Source organism: Esox lucius, chromosome 25 (assembly GCF_011004845.1).
Source record: "Esox lucius isolate fEsoLuc1 chromosome 25, fEsoLuc1.pri, whole genome shotgun sequence".
NCBI lineage: Eukaryota > Metazoa > Chordata > Actinopteri > Esociformes > Esocidae > Esox > Esox lucius.
The window spans coordinates 15,470,062-15,496,323 of record NC_047593.1 but is presented as its reverse complement, the minus strand read 5'-3'; the positions used below and the strand labels follow the sequence as shown (position 1 = coordinate 15,496,323).

The 26,262-nt window shown below is 46.5% G+C and overlaps 2 protein-coding genes across 6 annotated transcripts in view; one reads left to right on the top strand and one right to left on the bottom strand.

Annotated features, from left to right (window-relative positions):
* The window catches only part of gatb (glutamyl-tRNA(Gln) amidotransferase, subunit B), a 17,430-nt gene extending 15,562 nt beyond the window's left edge, over positions 1 to 1,868 (top strand). The window contains exon 13 of the mRNA XM_010888276.3: positions 128 to 1,868. Within this exon, the coding sequence (XP_010886578.2) occupies positions 128 to 253 (126 nt within the window). The 3' untranslated portion in view covers positions 254 to 1,868. The remainder of the gene's footprint in view (positions 1 to 127) is intronic.
* On the bottom strand, positions 1,817 to 26,262 carry fam160a1a (family with sequence similarity 160 member A1a). 5 transcript variants are annotated; one of them, XM_010888279.4, is made up of 16 exons: positions 26,163 to 26,251; positions 25,995 to 26,048; positions 18,532 to 18,642; positions 17,179 to 17,339; positions 16,661 to 16,884; positions 13,169 to 13,474; positions 12,819 to 13,018; positions 12,544 to 12,715; positions 10,783 to 11,028; positions 10,476 to 10,643; positions 9,174 to 9,253; positions 8,761 to 8,963; positions 6,865 to 7,902; positions 6,382 to 6,560; positions 5,022 to 5,142; positions 1,817 to 4,273 (listed from the first exon to the last, which is right to left on the bottom strand). In XM_010888279.4, the coding sequence occupies exons 5-16, from the start codon at positions 16,769 to 16,771 to the stop codon at positions 4,074 to 4,076; spliced, it is 3,024 nt and encodes a 1,007-aa protein (XP_010886581.2). In that variant the 5' UTR covers positions 16,772 to 16,884; positions 17,179 to 17,339; positions 18,532 to 18,642; positions 25,995 to 26,048; positions 26,163 to 26,251; the 3' UTR covers positions 1,817 to 4,073. The 5 variants fall into 5 exon arrangements, with proteins under 5 accessions (XP_010886581.2, XP_010886580.2, XP_019899439.2 ...); XM_010888278.4 differs by having other exon boundaries at positions 25,995 to 26,262; XM_020043880.3 differs by lacking the exons at positions 25,995 to 26,048; positions 26,163 to 26,251 and adding an exon at positions 20,196 to 20,458.

The window sequence follows — 26,262 nt, the reverse complement described above, 5'->3', positions numbered from 1 at the left end:
CACGGAAATGTGTTCTGGATTCTTCATGCGATCATGTTCAATTTGTATCTTGTCATCAGCATCCTGGCTTTTTATTGGCACCATGTTGAGAGAGTTGTGGGGGCTAACACGTGACTGTCCCTGTTAGGTCCAAGCCATCCGTGGCGGGAACAAGAAGGTCCTGAACAAACTGATGGGTCTGGTCCAGAAGGAGACAAAAGGCAGGGCTGACCCAGTCCTGGTCCGGTCTATCCTGGAAGAGAAAACCTCCTGAGAACAGTCACACGCTGCTTGTGGTCACCTTGACAGTCTTCAAGGAGTGTTTCTCTTTTCTCCTGATGTTAGATTAACTAACTTTAGCCAGTTCTATATTAATGGGGGTGGAATCATTGGAAGCGGAGCGTATTACCGTAAAGCAACAACACCTGCGCTGGCTAATGTCGGCTTGAGTTTGTGATGGCTATTTAAAGGGCCGTGGGTTTACAGTTTGACTTTCAATGAGAAGTGACACTCTTCTTTAGCTTTTGTCAGACAGGTGAATTGTTGAACTTGTCCAAGGGGCAACAGTAATTCCATCATCCCAAAGACCACATCAAAGTTACTCTGTCCTCTTCTCAAGAAGACAAACTAAAGACATGTTTATACCTGGTTCTGGATTTCTCAGGTTTCTAGGCAGGTGTTGTGGATGAATATACATTGTGATTAGACCTTACAAGTAAACAGACAAGATCAGGATGAAGGATGCATGAATCGTATGTCATTTTCTCTTCTAGCACTGTAATCAGCCCTCCAGCTGATCTATTGAAACGTCGTGTGCTAAAGTCATAGATATTTACATACTCATTCTATGTGCATACTCTTATGCCATCTCACACTCCTGCTTCATCTAAACTGTCATGTGAATGGGATGGCATAGTCATTCTTCATGATAATCACACTTAAGGAATAGTGGTTCTGGAGTCCCGTAGCCGTTAGGAGCCCAATGAACCCAGATGACGGATCTAAGCTAATAGAAGGGATGGTCCATTAAGAGGCGGGTTGGGAGTTGTCCCAGAAGTCACCCTGCTGTTTTTATGCCTGTCCTCCGGTAGCCCTGGAATGGATTATGGGAGTAACGGAGGAAGGAAACACCATATGCAGTGCAGTGCCTCCTCTCCCGACACTTCAAGATGGACAGAAATGATTTGGATCTTTGTTTAGAGGACAAGTGGTGCGATTGGATGTAGCCAGCGCCCCCTCGTGGCCACAGACTGAAGACGTTTCTGAGACCTACCTGTCCTCTGCAACTGCATCTTGGGAAAAAATGGTGGATGAATGGGAGACAAACTATTTCACCATTCTGAAATCACACAACTATCCAGAATAGAATATTACAGGTAGAATTACCTGTACCGGAAGATGAATCTAATCTAAAAGGGTGGTTTGGAGTCTGGAGCTTAGACCACCCTGGCCCAAGTCATATAAGTAGAGTAGGAGTTAATCCAATGTCCTTCCCCTTGTGTAGATACACCTAATTGACCTAAATAGGCATTATTGTATTGTAACACATCACTGGGCTTAAAAAAAACAATTTTGTGGCTGGCTGCTGTTCGAGTGCCTGCAAGGGGAGACCTAGATTTAAACAGAAGCTGGGTCACCATATGAAAAAGTTTAATAAATCAGACTGGTGAAGTCCTTTGAACTTCATTCGAAAAACAAATGGGGTGGGGGGGGGTCTGAAAAATCGAAGATATACTTAAAAAAAAAAGCGCTGTTTCTTTTAGGGTGAGAAGCTGTCAAAACAACATTACTCAATAAACATCCACAGTATGACAGAGAAAGAACACACAATTACATGTTTGTTGAAGATGTGTCTTTATTAAAAGAATGCCTTGGTGCCTCTGACATTAGCATGAGTAACCTGACAAAGTCTTGTTAATTTGTAATGTTAGCTAATAGTACCAGGAAGGGAGATTGTATTTTACTCATCTTTGGAATGAAACCTGGGAGGAAGCTACTGAATGTAACTGTACCACTTCAGGGTTGAAATTCTGTGAGACAGAAAGTGGTGTCTGTGACTGAATGTAGCAAAATGTACCGTTGTCCACTTTGTGGACTAGTTCCAGCATACAAGTGATATCAGCCTTCACAGCCTCATCCACACACGCCGCTTTGGTGGTGTTCATTAGGGCATACCGTGGCTAACCTTTATGAAACAGTAAAAACGTATTTGGTTTAGTTCAGCTTGGTGCCTTATTTTAGCCCAAAGTATACTGTAGGCAACTCGGAAGTAATGCAATCCAAATTCAGGCACCAAACATTTTGAAAGCATTGTAACAAAGTGTCTGCTTGGTTTAAATCATATCATTTATGTATTAAGTTTAAATAGATAAAAGCAAGGCAATTAATTTAACGTTAATGGTAGCCCATAACTTAGCCTGGAATTCAAAATTGAACAAATTATGAAATGGAGCATATCAGCCCTGGATAACTGCGGTGTGCAGGTTGGCCCACGCTAAATGCTTAATGTGCCTGGTAATAAAGGAACCAACCATGTCACATGAAAACTTGACTCAAAAAACAGGCGACATGCATTCCCCAAGAACAGCAATGAGGACAAAGATCGAACAACTCTTTAGTTAAAATTCCTGTGAAAAAATATGGCAATAGAACCTTTCTCTACAAAACAGTACATTATTAAATATCCATCCCTGTCACAAAGTACTCTTACACCCGAAAAACCTATTTGCATATTGTGCAGTTTCTTCAAAACATATTTCTTTAACACAAATATACAGTATTAAATTAAGGCTAAGACACAGAGTGCTTCCCAGTCAGCAGACTTTGTCCCATGTAGTGCCCTACTTTCAGAGCTGTAGTGCCCTACTTTGGGAATATGGTGCCATTTGGGATATGCTCTTGAGGGCATCACCTGAAATGTAAAGCTTCTATTGGAGAGATCATTTTAAACAGTGTTCGTTCAGTGACCCATGTACTTTGCCAGACATCTCCTGTAATAACTACATTGCTAAACTGACTGGACAATTTCTACCCCGAACAGCTAATATCGACTTGAAAACATGTCTACTGAACAGGAGTCGGGTTTTTTTGTACCCAAAAGGGTATTTACCATCCATTTACCGGGCAGAGCAAGTCTGGCGTAAATCTGCATGCTTTAGTCGACGTCGTACAGCAGTGAGCGCCAGATACACCACTCCACGGTGAAACGCAACACACCATGCCCTCGAGATGCCAAAACTAGCCCTCTGCATGTGGACAGAATGTCAATCCCACGCGCTCCCCGGTTTTGACACCGACACGTGTAACCTATGGAGTGGCAGGTAGGAGAGTGAACGGTCCAGAGGTAGAGCTCCTCAGAAACAGGGTCCCATTCAGAAGTGCGTGAAGGGCCCTATTCAGGGTCCTAAGGCATTAGCAAAGCCCCACCACGGGTGTAAAGCCGTGCATATGTAATGTCCACACTGGCGGCCACCCTAACAAGACATACAGTGCTGCTCACTGGAGAGTGTGCTGCCACCAGGACCGCACAACGACATTAGTGAGTTGCAACGCTGTAGGCCTACGTGAAGGGACCGTTGACATCTCCAGGTCTCGTTGTCTATTGACTTCCTGTTGCTCCGTGAGGCTTATGGTTTGAATAGCCCCAAGCTTTCATTTCAGCGTTGTTAATGGTTGGTGCAGGCTTTGAAGTTGGTCAGCACCCTCCGGTCGTTATAGATCACACAACCTGCTCCCAGGATGCGACACGTGGTTGTGTCTGAGGGCGTCTCGGCCAGACGCACCAAATGTGTGAGTGATTCCTGTTGTATTTATTTCCATTACAGTCCACTGATTTTATAATGGTTTATATTAAAATATATTAACCTAAATATATACTGTATCCTTATTTAAAAACTACCTCACAGAAAGGGAGAAAAAGAGTGAATCAATCCAGGAGGTAAATTCTGCTTCATCAAGTAATGCTGAAGAAAAAAAAAAAAAGATTTTATATATATAAAATCAGTTCAGGAAGGATACCAGATTCCTCCCTTATAAGATCACATTACTATGCCATAACATGACATCATAATTACAACGTTATAACAACGTGACAGTTATTCCTCCATTGGGATGTGCGATAAGATGGAGTGCTCCTGGGCAATTGCGGCCAGCTCCTTGAGGAACTCGGTGAAGAGGACGGTTGCGAACACCTCCGTCCTGGCCATGGAGATGGTCTTGAGCTGAGGAGGAGAGCTCTTCATCATCCTCTCCGCCTCCCTGGGGAAACAGTCTCTGCTTTCCCCCCTCTTTGTGTCTATAAAAACAACAGATAGACACAGGAAAAAGAAAGCAATATTTAACTGCAGCTCACAAGCCCATGTTAGCCCACGTACACATCTCTACAGCAGCTTTCTTTTTTACATGACTATTTTCTTCCCTTTTTTAGACCTCATGGAATCTCCTTCAAATACATGGCTTGGTCTTCAGAGAGAAAGCTCTCAGATTAAACGGAGAGAATACATTACGAATGCAGCCGGATACAGACATGAGAAGAACATAACAAGCTTCTGAGATGTTAGTTCACTGCTGCAGTGCTTCAAGATTTAAGTCCTTAAAGAAGAACCGAACGTCACACATGAAACAGAGATCCAGCATTCATCTGTCAGCGTTAAAGCAGAGGATTAGACAACACTATGGCTGGGTTCATTATCGGTCTTGAACATCACCTCAAGTCCTCCAGAAGGTTTTGCTTGTTTTCTCTCCACTATAACGTGGAGGTTATCTAAACAACTGAGCCATCAATGGCTACTGGCTACAAAACAGAATAATTACATTCTAGCGGTGATCACGGTAAAGCTCCTTGGTAAACACAGAGTTCAAAAACTAACTGGTAGCAAAAGTAACGAGTTACACGGTTGAAATAAACACTTATTTTCTTGGCAGGGAAACCATTCCATTAGCTTCAGGGCATCTTTACTAAGAGAAAACTGGATCTGTAGCATAGAGCATCATGGATGATGTAATGTGCAGTCACTGAGTATTTAGGTACACCATGGTTTTACCGTGGCCTATGAGTGAACTCTCCCTGGCCAGGAGGCAATGCTGGGCGGACGTGATCAGCTCTGGAAAGTCTTTCCTGGTCGAGGCCAGCTGCTCAATCTGATTCTTAAGGGAGGCCAGTACCTGACGTGAGAAAAACCAAGGAATGTAGAAACGTAAGGTAGAATTAGAACACAAAAGTTTAGGCGGGGTTAGTCAATAATATGGATAATCAAGAAGTAACACAGTCAGCATTTGCTTAAAAGCATCTCACCTGATTGAAGATCACCCAAAAAGTGGTGGAAACCAGACAAAAGACGGCATTAAATGAAGCCACTAACGATGAGAGAACCAAAGCGCATTTCTCTCTGCAACAAACACGCCCACCTCTTAATTTGGACCTTGGTGACCATTACACAGCCGTGTGTTTGTACAGCATCAGTGATGCGTTATTGCTTTTAATCCCTGACCAAGCATTTCTTTCCAACGCTAAGTTTCAAACAGCCCCATTCCATTTGATTTACTTGTTTACACACTCTCTTCAATGATGCATGAATCAGCCAGCGGGAGGTAAAAAACTAAAAGAAAAAAAAAAACCTGCCAGTTAATATCCTGCCTTAAATTTGTTTCACAGCCATTCTGAACTCCGTTTTCACAGCCACAAACGGCTCATCGTGGGTCACGTCCCAAATAGCACCCCAAACCCCACATAGTGCACTACTGGGTTCAACACAGTGCAGTTTTTTTTTAGGGAATAAGTTATCACTTGGGATTCAGCCAGTATCCATAAGACATCTCTCCTAACTTTAACAGGTTGTCTAGTTGTTTCATGAGTCTCCATGGGGTTCAAAGGCTTAGGGCACTGATGGGGAAAAAAATACGCTGGTTTGTCTTGTTTTCAGGTTTTAAAACGTCTAATGCTTACTAAATAGAACGGAGTGAACTGTTTCCTGAGAGACATCTCTCTCTCTCAGAGCCCATTCTAGTGTCTGTTATCCACATCTACAGCACAACTCTATCCACCTCCGTCTCTAAAACAAATAATCCATATTGAGACATATATATACACTGAAAGTCAATAGAGATGGACAGGAAAAAATGGGAAAGAATGATTGGTCCAAAGTGAGGGAATAGACGGCAGAGAACACGCTGGATTTACTATCAAGTACAGCCAATTTAGTAACATAGAAATAACTACTTTGCCTAACCCCTAACCATAACATCGATAACCTAACCTTTATGCATACATTTAACCCTAAGCCTATTTCTCAACCCAACCCTCATTCTAACCTCAAGTCAGACAAAGCTTCTCGTTAAAGTGAGGACTTGCCAATGTCCTCACTTTGCATGATTGTCAAACACACACACGCACACACTGTGTACCTGGTAAAGGGATCGTACGCTGGGCTGGAACACCATGTTGGTGTTGAGGAGGAAGGACCGCAGCAGGGGCTGGGGATAGGCGGCCAGCTGAGCCAGGATGCCAGTCACCAGCAGGTTGACGTGGACCGAGTTCTCCAGCATGTTCTCCAGACGAGACAGCAGAACGCTGACAAACGGACCTGTACACGAAGAAATAACACTGAACAGAGGAACGACGACTGACGCAGGGAAGGACTAACCGGATATACAGTGCCCTTCATAACTTTGGCGACAGTAAAGTCAAAGTTGCCATTTTTGCGGTCCACTCAAGGAATATGAAAATAGGATTAAAAGAGAAATATGAAGCAGGAGAACAGACTGTCACCTTTTATTTCTGGTTGTTTCAACACGTCTTACCGACTGAGAACAGCACTTTGACTTCGCTGTCCCAATACTTACGGAAGGCAATCTATCTTGATGTGTACATATATCCACCCAGCTGACCTGTGAAAGGCAACGGCTGGCTCCTAGCACTCCCACTGCGGAGCTTGGTCCCAAACAGTGACGGGGCATGTTTATCCACCTCTGGCGTATCCACAGAAAAGGAGCCGAAGTCCATCTCGTCCTCCTCGGTGGGAGTGACAATAGGGTTCTGGAAGGGTTCTCTCCCCTCAGTCCCAGCTCCCACCTCTCCGCCCCCGAGGGTACGAATCAGCTCCTCGTACTGTGCCACAAGTTCGTCCCCAATGTCGGTAGCTGTGGGGCTCTGAACCTTGGAGTTGTGGTCTGCAATGTTTTCCTTAACCTCCTTTGACCTTTCGGTGTCCGAGCCGACCTCCACGGTGGCCCTTTGGAGTGGTAGACTGAGGCCATTGCTGAGGGGAACCTCTTGCACCTCCCGACTGGAATCCGCGAAACCATGTCCGTTGTCATTCAATTGCGATTCCGTTTCGGACCCCTTCGATTCAGTCTCCTGGCTGGATCTGCGACCATCCAACGTATCGCGGACGTCCTTTTTTGCCACCAGGTTGTAGACCATGACGTCGTCCTGGAAGTCTGACTCCTCAATGTAGGAGCCTTTAACCAGCATGGTGGCGGTTCTCCTCAAGGCCTGGATGTGTTTGGGAGGCTCGGGGGCCAGCGGCTGCGCGGGCCTCTCAGCGGCGGTCGTCTCGGCGTTCGCCGGCGGCCCAGCGTCATAACTATCATCCCACTCCAGCTCCAGCTGGTTCATGGGGGCCGGGCCCGCGGTCTGACAGGGGGGGCGAGGGCGCGGATGAGGATGCGCTCCCTTGGGGTTGACCATCTGGGCGCGGCGTCCCCGGGAAGCCCCCGCCTCCTCCAGGGCGCTGGCCTGGTACTCGTCCGGAGGGGGGTCCTCTCCGTCGTAGGGGGCCGACCACACCCGGCAGGCGCGGATACAGCTGCTGATGCCGAGGCGGGCGTCATAGAGGTAATGCAGATAGCTGACATCCAGGTAGATCTCGGAGCCGATGATGCAGGAGTGGCCCGAGCCGTCCTCCAGGCAAGACTCCTCAGTCTCTGAAAACCAGTCGGACAGACGGGGAACAGAACTCAGTAATGTATCTAACAGACAGACTGTGAGCAGAACTAGCTATGATGGTGATGAATAATAGCAGCAATCCTGGCTGGCAAACTACACGGCGCACACAATGCCTTCACAGACAACAGAACCTAACGACTGACAGTTTAGCACAGGAGGCTGATTTAAATTACTCTAGCAGCAGGGGATTTCATGAGATGAGCCGACTTTTTGCAAGGAGCACTCGTGTTTATAATCTGACAACGCAAGACCGCGTCAAACAAATGTATTGAATGACTCTCAATATATGACTTCACAAGGAAGAATAATTGCTAAGGAAATTTCCGGAAGGGAGCGCTGTGACCTCCTTCGCAGCGGTGGTGCTATTTAACAAAAACAAAATGACAAAACAAGATTATGGGCTTTATCCGGGGCACCTAGATGAATTAAACACAAACGGTTGGTTTTGTACTGTTCATTATTAGTCAATCCTTCCAACAAACAGCTTTTACCACCAACAATATCTAATGACTCGTTTATTTTCCTCAGCTCAGTGAGTTCACTTTGCGTCTAGGACACTTCAGATAAGGGTCCCGGGCAGGGCAGAGAGGTTGAATGAGATTAGAAACCAGCGTGACCTTCATGTTTCATCTACTCAGGCTACGCTGCAGCACGTTGCGGTGAAATCCCAAAAGTTAAATATCAAGGCCAAATTGAAAAATAGGCAAACGGTTTGATTACTTATTGACATATACGTTTAATTAAATCAATTGCTATATTGCTAATTCACAAATCCAGTTCAAATCCTCCAGAAGCAAAAATGGCCAGATTTAAATATCCAGCAAGTCCTGTCTCACCCATGGGGCCGGTGTGGGGACTGCTCTCATTGCCCTTTGACCACAGGATGGAGTCCAGCTGTCGGAGGGGTGGGGGGCTGTGTTCGGGCGAGCAGCAGGAGGGCGTGAGAGCCAGGATCTTGGCGGCCGAAACAGAGTAGCAGTCCCTCTCCTTCACCACACGCCTCTGGCTCAGCATCATGTGGTTACAGGGGACCAGGTACCTGTAGACCCGAAGAGGGGGTACATCCTGTAACGGTCACCAGTGGCAGGTCTTGGGACCGGGGTTGGGCTTGCACACACAACAACTGAGTATACAGACAAACACGCATGCGCGCGCACGCACACGCGCACGCGCACACACACACACACACACACACACACACACACACTTTCCTAAAAAGGGGGGTGGTGGGTGGGGGGGGGGGGTTCACCTCAAGATGAGTTGTAGCATGACATCCTCACAGTACAGGCCGATGAGTGTCCGGAACAGTGCCAGAGAAACAGTGCCCAGCTGTGGAATTACAAGACCCCCCCCCCCCAACAAAACAAACATCAGAAGATCATGAAAGGGCCAGATTAATCAGGATTACCAAGGCGCCATTCAAAACGACTGCCTGTGGCACCTGACGCCAAACCTGGTGTGTCGCGGTCGCCTTAGACGAGTGGTAGCCAGCGTCTTTGAGGATAAAGCCTGCTTTTTTTCTGGTCCAACTTCAGGGAGTTGGCATGGAAGAGGGCCTCGTCTGATGTGGTAGGCGCACAGATTGACGCGATTATGTTAATTTGTGGAGAAACAGCTCAGGCTTTCTAAGTGGAAATCAGCGTTGCGGAATAGTGGGTGAACATCTGTCCTTGAATGTTTAGGATTTAGAACAGGATGTTTTGGATTCAGCGCTATATGACTTCCTGCTTCCTCTAATTAGGGTTTTGGGCTGTTTTCCTGTAGAGGCAAACAGATTTATAGTTTGATAAAAGAGTAGACTTTGAGCCATCTCTCACATGCCCACCGCAACCAACAATTACCTTTTCTACGCGTCGATAGCTCAAAACAACACAACACAACACAACACAACACAACCCACGTTCATTGAGCGGCAGGTGTATCACAGGTAACAGTTGTTCTGTATCCTGTAGGCTGAAGCAACCCAGGAGCCATTTTTCAAAGTTGTGTGATCATGTAGAACGAGCCCTTCAACGTTTCCATTCACAAGCTTCTTCATGAGGTTACTGACTGACGCCTTTGCAGCAATTCCCCCTAACTGTTTTAACTAGACATTATATTCCCCAATATTTACCTGCCTCATCGCCTCCCAGTCCCAAGACTAATTGAATAGTCATTCGTTTCGCCGCCTGCTCTCTTTAATATTGACACTTTAAATATTAATTCATGCTATTCGGTTTTGCGGCAGAGCACCAGGACTGCCATACAGGTGTTTCTAAAGTTCAACTCGTATTCCCAACACAAGGTTCATCCTCAACGAGCGCAGGCGTGAGAAATGCCAGAATCTCAATGCGGCAACCTCTTTCCACGTAGCCTGTCCGGCATGGAGATCACACGGTGAACCCCTGCGGCCGCGTCTCGTCACGGACTCAAACTCAACACTGCGTGGTTAACATATCGAAGCCAGCGGTTTAAACTCGGCCGAAAAAGAGCACGCCTACGCAGGCAGCCGGCAAGCAGTTAACAAGAGTACTGTGTGTGTGTGTGTGTGAGTGGTTCCTGTGAAACACACCTGGAAGGGAGTGTTGACCCGGCTGACCAGCGTGTCCAGGATGTGGACGTTCTCGTGGCGGTGGAGGAGGATGAAGGTGAGGAACGTCTGCAGCAGGGCCGGCTCGGACACCGAGCGCAGGAACAGGTCCAGGTACGCCGTGGTGGTCATCACCTCCTCCAGGGTCAGCTAGACGGAAGGAACACGCAACCGTCAGGGGACCCAGACGCGTACTGCAGATGGGACCCGTTACCACTCACAGATCCAGGTCAATTCCTCGATCCTGGGTTGATCGTTAGGGCCGGATCTGGAATGTGCGCTCGCTGACCTTGTGGAGGGCTGGCGCCAACACGGGCACCAGGAAGCCGTTGTAGATGTAGTTGACCAGCTGGTCCCGGATGCTGGGGTGCGCCACCTGAATCACGGCGTTGCAGAACTCCAGGGAGTTGAGGAACTGGACCAGGGCGGGCATCTGCAGCCAGTCCTCCCTGTGGAGACAGTGCCACTCCTCGCTGGAAACCTCCAGCTTGGTGGGCAGGGATGAGTACAGGCCACTCAGGCCAGTGGCCAGCACCTGGAAAGGGGAGGGACGGAAGACGCGGTTAGCAAGTCGCCTCAGAATAGTTCAGCCGTCAATACTGTTGAGTGAACAGGGAACTTGTGCAATGTGTTAGGAACCTCAAACTCAACCCAGGACCTTGAAGCCAGTTCCACTCCCCCTTTTTAATTGCAACCCGCTAATAACCCCAATTAATGAGGAGGCAGAACAGAAAACCAGCAGGCTCCGGACCTTGTAGTGTAAGAGATGAATACCCCTGTGTCAGGAGATGGAGCGGATCGATTCTCACTGTATCTGACTTTATTTTATTATTTAACCTTTTCCCAGTTTTTCTACCATGTTATATCCAATTCATGACTAGGCCCGGTTTCATCATATCCACTCCCAGTGGATTAGGGGGAGTAAATGCTTCAGAAGCACCACCAATGCTGTATACATTAACTACGAGGGAAGTGGCTAGTCGTCTAGAAACGCCCTCATCCGGCGAGACGCACAGAGGCAATTAGTTAACGTTTACGAATAAACGCCCCCAACTGCCTTCTCATCACGAGCTCACATTCAAATGCCTAGTGGGCGAATCTGCATCACAGATCAGCTTCTTTGTGGCCTTTAGTACTCGAGCCCCCCCCCCCTCTTTCTCCCGTAAAAAAGGAGAAAGGAACAAATGACTAAAACCAACTATTTGATTTCCATGTTACCTGGGATCGTCAACATCCCCAGGCACTGATGCGCGGGCGCGTGATATCGCAGCGGTTCTTGCACCGTTCCTGCCTCGGGCGACTGGCCCCGGCGAGCTGATGCACGGAGACGTTCGGCGCGCTTCGATGAAGTGCACCTCGTCATCGACGTGGGCCTCGTCGTCAACAAGTAAACACCTCGGCTGTTTACAGCCTCCAAAGGCAGTAAACATTTTCTGCGGCCGTGCCGAGTCAAAGCCCTGGGACGGTGCTGCCAGTAACATAATCGTGAGCATATGAGGCCCACATATCTTTTAACATTCAACAGCTGTTGGAATTAGCCTCCCTCAACCTGCTTCGTTATGGAAACAGCCGGCTAAGCGTGTTCCAGTTATGAATATATATCACCTGCCAGGGGACAAACAGAGGTCAGTGATATTGACTTGTTTGGTGGTAGTATAATGGTCTTCATTGACCCACTAGGACAATGAGCCAAGGGCAGAATAATAACACATTGAAATTCATACAGTATGGAGAGGGACTGAAAGTGTGTGTGTGTGTGTGTGTGTGTTAAAAAAGACGTCAGAGAAAGAGAAAAACTATTTTAGACAGAGAGGGAAAGACCAGAGAGGGAAAGACCAGAGAGGGAAAGACCACAGAGGGAAAGACCAGAGAGGGAAAGACCAGAGAGGGAAAGACCACAGAGGGAAAGACCACAGAGGGAAAGACCACAGAGGGAAAGACCACAGAGGGACAGGTAAGTCTCTGCATGCGTTTCTGTTAACGACTGAGACAAAGACACCGGTCTCATAAAGACAGACGGACAGACGGACAGCCACATGACATCACCGACCGGACAGAAGTAGGTGTTCTCCGCGATGTGCTGGGCCACGCGCTGGTTCTCCGCCGACAGCGACATGATGAGGAGCAGGGCGTCTCTAGCCTGCTGGCCTACCTGGCCCTCCCGGTGGATGAAGGGAATCAGCAGGGAGAAGATCAGGAAGTTGGTCGCCCCCTGGTCCTCACTGGCGGAAAACACAATAGTCGAGCGTGAGACTGGATCTTTCTGAGGTTTGCCCAGCGTCTCGAGATCATCTGACACAGTAACGGGGGGGGGGGGGGGCTCACCTGGTGTGGAAGAACAGCTCTAAAACGGAGGGATCCTTGGCCAAGACGCAGCACAGCTGGTTCAGCAACAGCACCAGCTCGGCCTCCACTCTTGGGGTGGGGGTCCCCGAGCACGACGACAGGAGCATCATGAGGGGACGGAGCACCGGCTTGTGGTGCAGTAGGGGCTGCCGTGCCTGGCCCACAATCATCTCGTACATCTTAGAAGAACCACACAACCTTGCGGTCAACTGGGTTGTTTTATGTTTTTTTTTGTTTTGTTTTAGCGCTGCCAAAGGGCAAAAATGGTCGGACGCGTGACCTCGAAACCGGCAGCCCTCCGGGTCTCCGGCCCAACTTTGACCACCTACCTTGAGCTGCTCCAGCTTCATGTCGTCAGTGAACTGCCTTCTCAGGCTCCACAGGAAGAGCCTCTCCATGACGTTCTCCATCACAACAAACTCCAGGATGGGCCCCATGGCTCCCGCCTGGCCGGCGTCCTCCTCCATGAGCAGGAACAGCATGTGTTCCACGTAGTTCTGCACGGCGCTGGCCTCGTCGCCCGGAACAGGCCCGCCGAACCGCACGTGGCTGCCGGAGAGGCCGATGCTGCCCAGGCCGGAAACCAGGTGGTTGGTGGTCCGGAGGGGGTCATGCTTCTCCAGGATCTTTACCACCTAAAAAAAAAAAAAAAAAAAAGGGGGAAGCTACAGGGTTAATTTCATAGGAATAAAGAAAAATAAACCACATAGTTCAAACCACAAATTGCCGTTGTCTGAATGACAACTTTGTACACTTTTTTGTTCTAATCGTGTTAGCAATCACAACACAACGGCAATAAAATACCTCAGGGGATTGTAGTACATGGCCAATGTTCTGCGGCTAAGCTTCTATTCAAGAACTCTACTTTGTTTCGTGCCTAAGAACAGCCCTCAGCTGTGGTATACTGGCTGTATGCCACACCTCCTCGTATCTAGCTATAGCATTTACAATGCTTAGGTATACATTTTTTGGGTTATCATGTTTGTTTCCCTTTTGCACCATACAAAGTTACTCATTGATGTTAATAATTGCACTGAGCTTATAATTTACCAATGTAATCACTCCCTGCTAGAGGCAATAGAAATTCCCCACAAAATGTGAGTGCCCGGCTGTGCAGTGAGCAGCATAGCAGATTGATTGACCAAGTTGTTTCATAACAAAAGCAGGAATCAAAACTCGACCTCAAACTCTGCCAAGGCACGAACAACAATGATAAGCCTAAATCACATTGACTTGTGTAATGTTTTCCGGGCAGAAACATATTGGCTGGTTATGTAGGTAATACGCTGTGGTAGAACTCCTAAGTGACAGTTAACAGACCACCAGGTGCCTTGGGCAACCATGCTGCTGGCATTTTTCAACATTTAGATGAGCAGAAACAGTATATTACAGGAGAAAACTCTGACAGAGACCAAACCATGAGGGCTCCTATGGTGATATACCAGGAGGCTGATGTATCAATTGTGCTTCTACAAAGATCGGATTGGCCAATATAATATCTCAAACCCAGGATGGTAAACTGGTATATATTTGTTTTTATCAGGTTTTAATTCCTCTGTTGCCTGCAGTCGTGTAGAATGTTGAAAACTCTAGTGACAACGCCCTATGATCACAGGGCTGCGTTCAGTCGACCACGCCGTACCAAAATGATTTACCTTGTGAAAAGAAACCTCAAGTCTGTGCTCTCATTGGACAGGTCCAGGTAGAAACCTGCTTCGCCGTGTTTCGAAACGTTTGACCCAGATCTCCGGGAGCCCTCCCTGGAGCAGTAACAATAAGCCCACTGTCCCCGCCCCCCCCCCCGGACCGGCTACCATGGTGACGAGGAGTACACAGGAGCCAGGCTGACTGACAGAGGGCACACCGACGCGCCAATCCAGGCACGATAAGACGAGCGCCGCACGGCGTGAGCGGAGGGGAAGTCCAGCGGGATGAGAGGAGCGACTCGTCGGTTGAAACAGGAGGAGGACAATAGATAAGCAGTTCAATGTGGTCTTTGAGATAGTACTGTACAGAGTTAAATCAATAGGGCTTCACATACTGTAGGTGCCTCGGTGCGTTTCTGCGGAGAATCACACAGAAACTCACTGCTGTCATTATCTACTGTGTGAGTCGCCGGCAACACCACAACAATGAACGCGTGACAAATTGGGCCTCTCACAGAGAGTCGTGATCCAACAAAGGGCCGGGATCTGGCGTGGGGGAGATACGGCTGTGATCTAGGGCTTTAGGAAATGACCGGCAATGAAAGCCTGCGTATTGTCCTGGATCTTCTTCAAAAGGCTTTCTAAGGAGCACCTACTTAACTGGTCTTGTCTTTCCAGGTCCAGGAATATGCCAGAACGCTACTGGCAAACTTTTATCAGTCTAATGTCGGAATTAAGATTCAGCTGGAGCTATTAAATATGACCAGCTTAGGGGCAATGATGTATAAGATGATCACAGACCAATGCACATCACAGACCAAACATTTTCAAGGGAGAATAATTACGTTTATTTGACTATTTCAGCCACACCCACTGCTGACAGGAAAATTAAAATTGAGCACACAGCCATGCAATCTCCATAGACAAACACCGGCAGTACAATGGCCCGTCCTAAAGAGCCATCAGTCACGTTCAAGGTGGCCCGCGTCACAGGACACCACAAGTCAGTTTGTCAGTGCCCTGCCCAGTTAGAGCTGCATGGGGCAAATGGAAACGCTCAGGAGCAACAACAGCTCAGCCATCAAGTGCTATTCCAAACACAAGCTCCCAGAACGGGACCGCCATGTGGCTGAAGTGGGTACCGTGTAAACAAAATGCTCATCTGTCCCCCGCTCGCGACACGGACCACAGAGTGGCAGGCAACCTCTGGAAGCAACGCCAGGACAAGGACCGCTCGTCTGGCGATTTATGGAATGGGTTGCTATGGCTGAGCAGCCCCACACAAGACGGAGATCAACGTGTCCAGTGACAAGAGTCAGCTGGAGTGGCGTAAACCCTGCCACCAATGGATTCCGTAGCAGCGGAAACACATTCTCCAGACGGGTGAATCACACTTCACCAGCTGGCAGTCAGAGAGACGGACCTGGGTTTGGCGGATGCCAGTAGAACTCTACATGCCCGAATGCATAGTGACAACTGTAATGTTTCCAGGGGAAGGGAAATCTTAACGCTACAGCATACGATGACATTCTAGAAAAATGAAACTGCTGTATTCCTCTTTATGTATGGAATAATAAGCCACATATTTTTTCTGCTTTGAAAGTAAAATGTGATTTTGGGCTGCGACCAAATCATATTCCCGATGCCACCAAGCCAGACTCAGTGGCACCAGTGGAAACTGTTAGTCTTGAGCCCTGAGAAGTTAAACTTCTTTGTGTGAAGTAATAGGCAGCTTGGCCAACTATCTTTTTAAATTAGCTTCCAGGCCAAGGGCCATACTGTACTTTATTCTCCAAAACCGAGACTTCCGCCAAGACCTGCTAGACTGGGAAAGAAAAGGGCGGAGACGGTAGATCAAAAACGGTCCTTATTCCATTCTCGGCAGCTACATTTGGTGACCCCACTGAGATTTCAGGTTAGAGGGTTTAAGTTTACAATTTGGATTAGAGGAATTTGGGATGGTTTTGGGTCATTGGGAATTTGAGGAAGTGCTTGTATTACAAGTTCTGGTTAGGTTTGGGGTTATGGCTTCAATTATAAGACTTTGAGACCCCTTTTAGGTTTAAACAATTGGGCTAAAAAAGTTATGTATTTTATCTTCTGAAGGTTGGGGTTTGTAATAAAATCAGAGTTAAGAATTACAAGACAGAGTTACTTTATTTATTTATTTTTTACCTGTGCCCAGTGGTTCTTAAACACAATCATGCAGGTCTCTGGGTCCACCCCTGTCAGGACCAGTGCCTGCCCATCCCTGTTTCCATTGGCAACCATGGAGGCCATCATCATGGTGACCAGATGCGGATGTGGATTAAACCATTGTAGGTGAGGGTAGAGGGGGGGGTCGTCACTGGAGACTTGGTGAGACCAATTCCACAGGGCGGTGTGTGAAGACAGGGGATCTGCAGAGACATAGAAAAAACACACACATGGAGAATCAGTGGCTTGTCTGGGTCAACTCAAATGAAAAGCAAGTTACATGAGTGCGGATTAGATGGCCATTCTCTATTCATCCATGTCTGAAGTCTGTGTCTCTGCTAGGGCAAAATATCTATAGTCTAGGCTACTACCAGTCCATTAATTCCTTTATGGCAGGCTGAGTTAGTGATGGACGGAAGGGAATTTGTTGTAGGCCTAAAGTGGCAGAAATAAACTCACCACATAAACAGAAAAAAAAGAATTAAACCTCCACATACCCAAAGAACAACATTTACTTGCAAGTCAATTCTTCAACCACTGGAGTTTGAGTGCAGCATGGTCTCAGGTTTATGAGGAAAATAGTACAGATGACCACCATCGAAAGTAACCCGCACACACTCCTTTTCTCCCTCTCTTTCTCAGCATGGATTCACAGCAGCTATGACAGGCATGCAAGAAGAGAGGGAAAACAGTGACAGGCAGATTGTGAGAGATGGAGAGAGAGAAAAGGGAGAGACATAGCAAATGAGACTCAGCCAGTGGCATGCCGACCAAAACGTTTACCTAGGAAAAATGTGATACCACTCTGGCTCAGAATGTCTCACTAGCCCGCTACAATGGACAGTCAATTTCCAACAGGTCCCAGTGACACCATCTTCATTAAGGAGTCCCTCGTCTTGTGACACCAGTAGTCAGTATGAATAACAACTGTGTTAAAAAGGCCTGTTAGTGGCCCCTAGGACAAAATTACCATTTTGGTATTTAAAATATTTGTTCATCGCATGCTGTTGAGCTTGAGGCTGGTATGCACTTCTTGCAGTTGTTAACAAAAGCACTACAGCAATTGTCAATAATTATTTACAGAGTACTAACTATTTGGTTGTGCCAGACAGCAAATAAACCAAGCAACAAGGCAAACAAAGTCAGGACAACATTTATTTAGCTAAAGTCTACTACCGACATTTACCAACGAAGTCTCCCTATGGCATACACCAATGATGTGCCATTGTGCCATTTTAAAAGAAAATGGAGCTGGAAGGACTTACAGCACCAGAGTTACTATGTCATTCCACTCCAATACAGATTGAGTGAGACGTGGTCTTTACAATACAGTGGCCACAAGGAGTATCTGCCGGAAACGTTTCCCAAGTCACCTTGGAAGGCATATCCAACACAAATCTGGCAACAAGTCTTGTTGATCTAAATAAGGCCATCGTAGTGAAAACCCGCCTCTGACAGTGAATGTGCATGGGGGTAATCTAAGGGGAGCTCCTGGCAGAGCCAGTTTCAGTTGGTGGTCAAGTAACCGAAAGAGGTTGTTAACCACCGGCGTACAATAATGAAACGAAAGGCTTGCACTGCAGGAGGTCAACTGCAAAGCCAACTGTCAGCAGCTGTCAGACAGAGCACAATGACCCATCAGGAAGGAGAAATGTCGGCCCCTCAAACAGCCTCGACTAATGACAGCCAGACCTAACTTCATTCCGAATAATTGCTGTCCTATCACACACACACACACACACACACACAAACTGCACACATCTGTTTTTAGTTAGCACAAGCAAAAGTATGACTACTTTACAGGAATGTGCGGGCAGGGTCAGCGCGAGCAAAACCACAATCATCCCTACCTCAGCTTGACCATGGCCGCTTGCCTTTCAACGTTGGTCTACAGTGTTCTTACATGGAGAAAGAAGAAGTCCTCATTCTTCTATAACCAGCAACTCATCGTCTGGTGGATCCTACAGGGGAGAGAGAGTATATAATCTTACTTTTGGAGACCAGAGGAGTTTTAAGGGCAGCTGTGCCAGACAATGTGACTGAGTGGAGGAGGTTCCTGGCTCTAAAGGTACAGAGCAGAGTGGAATAAGTGGAGACTAGAACTAAATGAGGAAGTGCCTGGACGATGTGAGTAAGACGATCACAACGCTATGGATGGGGGGGGGGGGGGGGTGAGAGAGAAAGAAAGACGTAGAGAGAGAGAGAGAGCTGTCAAACAACAACACCCATATCAACACAACAACAAAAAGCAACGAGACAGTACGCGCCAAACTGAAATCTTTTGCTTTTCTGAATGAACATGACAACAACGTCCTCTCCATGATGTTTGGAATAATCGTGTTATTGTCCTGTCCAATTAGGGCGGTGATATAATTGGCGTGTCTGGTGAGCCAAGAGCTCCCCATCTACTGCCTATACATTCTACAGCTGCCCTCCGTGACAACGCCATCCTGAAGCACCATGGGAAACCTGTCACAACATATTAGAGTCAGGAGGAAGTTACGAACATCCTACTGAGGCAGGCCAGATCCCCGAAGTTCATTAAATAATTATAGTATTACAATGATCAGTCTACCTAAAATAATTAGGAGATCAAGCGAGTAATCAAGCACAGAAATTGCCCCAAAAAATCCCTACCAAAAACAATCAACTGTTGAAGTTGACAATGTTTCCAGCTACAAGACGTTCCCAGGAAGGAACACCAACTTTCTGCAGTGTGTGTGTGTCAGCCCCTACAGAGGCGTAAACCGTATTCCATTGTTGGTTTAAGGCCTCCACTAATCTGGTTCACGGACAGCTAAATCTGCGAAAAAATGTGTCAAATAATTTATTAGCCAATAAGAAAGAATTTGGGGGGTAAATTCCCACCGAGATGTGTATTGAATCCGGTTAATCTACCAATCATCTCCCGCAACACCTCCCCGCACGTGTTTTGTGTAGCCTACTAAAATCACGTCATAACGTAGTAGCGGCAAAGACCAGCTGACCGCGCGGCTGAACGTTCTGGATACTTCTACTAGACAGAAGGCAGTCCTTTCTTCATTCAGACACAGCTAGCTAGATAGCAACGCCTAACATTTGTTTGATAAGCACAAAAAATACAAATACTTTACTCATTAAAGTAATTGAAAACTATTACTCCACTATTTTTCCATCGTTTAACAGTACAACCAAACACACCCGTTAAATTGAGGATACAAAATAATCTACTTTTTTTTTTTTTAAATCACTCAAGGTGTAACCTATGCAAAATTACAATATTTTCAAGTTGATATGCGTCTTGAATGTATTCAAATTAGCACGACTAGCTAGTTAGCTACAGCGGATTCTACAATTTCAGAACAGCCAGTAATCAGTCGTCGTTACTTCTAAAAGGTAAAGTATCAGTGGAAAAAAGACGGCTGTGATACATAGCCTAGACAAATTTGCGCCGTGTCACGTTACATTCTAGTAAGTCTCCCATTCCGTCATGTAAAAAACATTACAACTCTGCATTACATCACATATATCGCACCTCGGAAAGGGCTTTCACTGCTTAAATCCAGCTTTCACTGGAATCTCCACCCCCATATATTCTCCCATACAAATGAGACATTAACCACCAACGCCCTCCCGTAGTTATTTTTTTAACACATAGGCTCTAAGTTTTCAAACTAACGGGCGCCACTTATGCTACATGGTTACACACAAGAACCGTAACTGAACACAAAACAACAAATGAAATGCGTCTCCTACAACAAGCACGCTTCTTACAGACTCCGAAACAACATCATACCAGAAACGTACGGTCTGTTTGAAGACATTACTACTGGGAGCCTTATGTACATGTCAGGCCACATCAGTAACTACCAGTTAAAGTGCAGTGGCAGCTCCTCCCCACCCAGTTGTCTGGGTGTCCGCTAGGCGTTAATACCACGGTAATCTGTCCTCTCCTTCCCTAGGCAGACAGATTTCCTCACCAGAGCAGTCTGTGTCCTTAAACCTCGTGGGGCCACTAGAACAAGTAGCCCAGTAGATTACTGCTGTACCCTAAAGCTATGAACTCTGTTCAGACGGAGATGCATTTCAATGAGGCAAAACTGGTGAGTTTGTGGAAGTACAATAGAGGAATTGGAATTTCAGTGCACATCCTTTACTGAAATGGAATTTACCCCAACGCTTTAGGCAAACTGACACTCTGCCGCTCAGCTGCTACTTAAACATACTGCCTTCATATCGCCTTCTCCCAGTAGGTGAAATACAGTTAAGCTGTAATATTTTATAGCGGTCAGTAAATATTGCAGAAGAGACAGTCAATGAGAAAATGTGACCGCCACCTTCCAGTTGACTGTAAGTTTCCCTTGTGTTTAATTAAGTATAAAGGATGGGATTTAAAGTTGAGGCACTCCAGAATGTTCTAGAATTAGGAGTTTTAAAATGAATGATTTCACATTGATCAGTGGCCACACACACCCACACTTCTTAAACTGTCCTAGTAGTAAATGTACTCCTTTCTGTGAACCCTTTTTTATGATAAAAAAAAAAAAAAACTGACCTAAATTACTTCACGTTTAAAGTGCAACCTACGTGCAGAGGCAGGCGTTTGACTTAAAGAGGATTCTACTACACCGCCTGGAGAGAAGATGCTCCACTTGCTGAAAATAGATCCCATCAGCGTACTGTAAACCCTGAAATAGGGCAGCGCTTCTAGGGGCACTGTGGACATGGAACCTCCCTAACACACCACGAATGGCACTTCTCATTTCCATGTTGTGTGTATCTTTGCCAGGGGGTTTAAGCACACAGAACTGCAAGCCGTCCACACAGCCTCTGAGTCGTTATCCAGTTATGCCACTTATGTAATGACCTTAACGTGATCCTCCCACATCTCCCGAAACAAAAACAAAAAAACACAACAACAAAAAAGACGGATACACGTGAAAGGATCTTGGAGAGATGTTGTCTCTCTTTGGAACCGGATGGTATTGAATTGGGAGACTTGAAGTAAACCTCGAAACCATAGAAACTTGCACATGCGTGGGTAAACACCGGGAGCACACGCGCACAATGTTGAAAGTGCTGTCCATAGCGTGGTAGAGAGGCTCCATGTCTTGAGTGCATAGAGGGGTTGAAAAGGGAAAAGCATGCTGCTTTGAGGCCAGGAGCGTCGTAAACACTCATGTTGTTTTTCGGTTTCGGCGAGAGCGAATGACTAATCCGGATCAATAATGAATCAATAGAGCCATTGATCATGAGGAAGTAGGAAGTACCACAGCGCTTCGTGGCTCATTCGGTCGATAAAGAGGAAGGAGGTGCGATGGAACAGACCTCGTGCTGTGATTGGGCACATGCAAGACCACCTGCTGTACCAACACCACTTGTTATTACGAAAAGCCCCTGTATGGCGAAGACGTGACGACAACGACAGGTCATCTACTGGAGCGGTTTAAACTCTCAACGGTTGCCAAGCAGCGCCATCCAATGCAGCCCTCAGACTGCCAGAGGCGCAGCATGACCCCCAATGAAATATAGAAATGTTTACTTTTCAAGAGAATATTACTTATTATTAATTGACATAACCAATTTTAGGGCTCTGAGATTAGAAATTGAATGGGGGTTAGATACTCTCAGCTGAAAAAGTTAGAATTAACTAGACGAATGATATAACAACATAACATTACTTTTAGCAGTGTACCACCACATAGACTTTTCTAATGAAGTGCAGTGATAAAAACAAAGCAATACACACAGAGAGAATGAGGATTGAGAAAGTGAGTAGTGTTCATTTTTAGAGTCTGTTAGAAGACCGTATCTTCTTTGTCAACATTGTGTTGGTTGGCCTGGGGTTCAAACGCTTCACTACCGAAGCATCTGCATTATGTCCTTTCACCATAACAGCAAGATAACTAAGCAGTCTTTAACAGCATATTAGAATGCCGCAGCTGAACGTGAAGTCCGGACTCCAGAGATGGCATGGTACCCAAAATGGCACCCGGGCATGTCGTTTCTACCAGCTTCCAGCTAAAGATCTCCTCCAGGTCACAGCTCCCGTAGCTCCTAAACAATAGGTTTTCTAGAGAACACCTGGAGAATATGATACACTTAGCTGTTCCTCAACTATGGTGGTTGGTTCTCTTTACGTCATTTCTCATTGTAAAGCCGGTTCTATGGCATTGATTAACATGACCTATTCTTTCTGTGGCCTAGTTAACTCAAGGTATATTTACTGGGACAAAGCTATAGAGAATAGGAGGTTAGGGCTATCAAGTTTGCGCCAGCTTTTGAACGACTTGTTCACGCGACGGCTAAAAGAGGTTTATGAAACACCCACACAATGGGAATGACATGAGCATGCGAGGGGAAAGGAGACACGAGCGAAAGACTGTGCCCCTCATTGGGCCCACAGAGAGAGGCAGAAACAGGGAGAGGCAAAGAGAGGCCTGATGAGTAACAGGCGTTTGGTACCCTTCAGGGTGTACACACACATGCATGCGTTCTGACTTGTCAAGCTGTGAGATTCCAAAGGCGTTTTCCAATCGAGGACTGCCTGCACTAGGATGCAGATATGATACCTCCCAGTTTGCCACACCTTCTCTGTCATTACAAAATGGCCCCTGACTTGCAACTAATCGCAACCTCAACATGCACATTTTGTTTCCCCATTTGCTGAACATGAGGGTGTCTGCACTTAATTCGGTCCTCTGAGGACAGATCTTTAACTGCAATGAATTGTAGGCACACGTCGTGTGGCTTGACCTAGGGTCTGCTTCTTGAATGAGCAAGTGTAAGCATGGCATGTTTCAAGACCATCGACTGAAGCGCCGTCAACCTGATTAACACGTCCACCACACTCTCACTCGCAGAGCCTGCGTCTGTGTGATTGATGTGAGCTCATTAAGTCCCACCAGGGACAAGAGTGGCGGTCCTCTTCCGAAACGGTCTAGAGTCCCTGGCCAATGGCAGAGTCTGGCACAGAGTGACTTGGCCAATAACAGGGCCTGGTCAGGACTAGTGGGCCCTGTCATTGGCTGTCACTCATATTCTTCCACAGCTAACAGATCAGTAGGTGAGTGGGCTGATATAGAGGAAATTGGCAGCGGCCATTGAAGTGACAGTACCATGTTGAAATATTTACAGGTGAAGCCACCGGGGCCTCAGAGCGAAAGATACCACCAAGCTATTTATAGACCGTCCTCTCCTCCAATCAGCAACAATGACATTTACAAGGGTGGAAATTGGTCTTCATTGGCATGGGAAACAAACCTTTACCAGGCCAAAGCAGGTACAAAAACAATGAAAAACATGTCTTAGCTAGGAATCCATTCTGCTCTAGTAGCAGGACCACATGACCATACTCTGGACAGCAACTCTCCGCGCGGACAGACGGAAAAAGTGTGTGGTGATTTACAATCCATAAACGGTCAGTGATATTTCTGAAAAAGACATGTCATCTTGTACAGGGTGCTGAACAGGCGTGTCCGTTCCAAAACAAACAACAGGGCAAATCCCATGCAGGTAAGACCTTATCAGACACCAGTGAAAATGTGAGAAACGCCCCAGGTTGCTCTGCTGCACGGGGGCATTATTAAAGGGCCTCTGAAGGTTAAGGGCCGAGGTAGCTTGCTAGTTCCTCAACACGTGAACACGGGTGGCACTCGATCAGAATTCCTGCAGGGCTTATCCGGGCTCCGGGGACGAGGTTGATTAGCATGTTCAAACACACCAACCCGCCACCTCATTACCTGGTTGGAAGGGACGAAGGGGCGGGGGGAGGGAGGCGGAGTTTAGGGAGTAGGGGTTACCAGGGTAAGGTCGGCAAGCTGAGTGACATACAATCCTCTGGGATGTATACATCATAAATAACAACGAATAACATGACTCACACACACACACACACACACACATATAATAATGACTGTCAAGAGACTGAGACAGGGATACAGAGAGCTCTGCAACCTGCTCCGGAAAGATAAGGCCAGTTTGTATGGCTCAACAGGGGAGACAGACCAGTGCTAGACACAATATAAGACACAGAACAGTGCAAAAACAGTCTTCAACTGCAGGTGGGCTTGTCAATTATCTTGAACTGATCCTAGCAGTGTGTGTGTGTGTGTGTGTGAGAGAGAGAGGTGACCACATACTTTTCCAAACAAAACACCATGGAGGTGTACATGAAAAAAACACTAGGGCCGGGAAGAGAGTAAGCCGATCTCTGATGGAAAAACGGATAAATCCACTGACATATTCCCTGTGGACAATGGGCTCTTTTAGATTCTGCAGTCTGTTCCGCGTAGGCACATCGGATCATATCTCCATCTCTGCTACTTCCTCTGTAACTTTGCATGCTGCCTCCCAAAAGCACATTGTAAAGGTGTGTGTGTGTGGAAGGGAGGGGGCAAGGGAGGCAGACAGGGAAAAATGCACGGCCCTCAGCGAGCATTCCATGAGCCAAATCAACTTCCAAAATGGGTCTGATCTGATGGAATTCACGGCAATGCATGTTGCCGTAATTAACTAATCACAGCCATCTGGCCAGTGATAAGAGTCTCCTCTCAGTCCTCCACAGGGTTCGATTAGCTTTCAGGCTAGTGGGCTGACAGACAGGGTGGTGCAGACATGCAGGGTATGAAGACATGGTTGGCGGAACAAGTGCGCTGGCTGCTTGAGGTCAACAAATCCGTAATTCTATATCTGCTAAAACTGTTCACTTCAAATACTGGCAAAGGTTCTGACAGAGTATCATTAGTTTTGCACAAGGGTCTGGCAAATTTGTACTAACCCTAAGACGTAAAACAATCCCTGTAAAGTAATGTGCACAGCCAGACTAAATAAAAGATAGACAACTCATCAATGTTGCAAGGTTGACCATCTGAACGTGATCCCATTTGTTTGTAACCCAACACTTCATTGTGGAAAGATAAGAGATCACAACCACCCAAAAAAACCTTTTTTGGTTTTAAGCAAGTATGATGAAGTTGAGATGATAGACAGAACACGTGTAAATGTCATGTGATGCATAATGAATATTAATGCAAGGCGAAAGAAACACACTCTTTTGAATCAATTAATTGTGAAGTCCCCAAAATGTACCACTCTGAAACCTGACAAATCGACAAGTGGGTTAGGATTTCCAAAGGTCAGATATATATTTTCAACAACCCCACATAAAAACAGCAAGACAGGCAAAGTTTGTAAAACTGCCGAGCCACATCAGTCCCTGTCACTGCCCTAAGAAGCAGAAAATATGACCGATGTTTCTTATTAAATAGTTAAAATTTCTTATGTCTGTAATTTAAAAACCTTGAACCTCTGGAGACAACATCATTTTTCTTACCAAATTGCTGAGCCACAGAAGTTCAAACAGGCGACGAAGACAAGAAGCGAAAGCCTAATAACGTCAAAACGTAAAACGAAAGAGACCAATGAGCGTCTTTCCAACATGAAATTAGAAATACATAATTCGCTTGGAAAACACGAATTCCTCAGACATAAGGCAGCTTACTTTCACTCGTTTAATGTCGTTCTCTATAAATAAATAAAAAGTAAAGACGTAAGCCTGTTTACAAGGTCGATAACCTGCCCGGAGAACGTAGACCAAATAG

Bases quoted from the DNA above. Each gene is read 5' to 3' on its own strand.
- fam160a1a (XM_010888278.4), bottom strand. From the start codon at position 16,771: ATGATGATGGCCTCCATGGTTGCCAATGGAAACAGGGATGGGCAGGCA. The intron at 13,475-16,660 runs GTAAAAAATAAA...TTTTTTTTTTAG, and splicing joins TTAAGAACCACTGGGCACAG to GTGGTAAAGATCCTGGAGAA. The intron at 11,029-12,543 runs GTCGGTGATGTC...TCCCCTTTCCAG, and splicing joins AGAACACCTACTTCTGTCCG to GTGCTGGCCACTGGCCTGAG.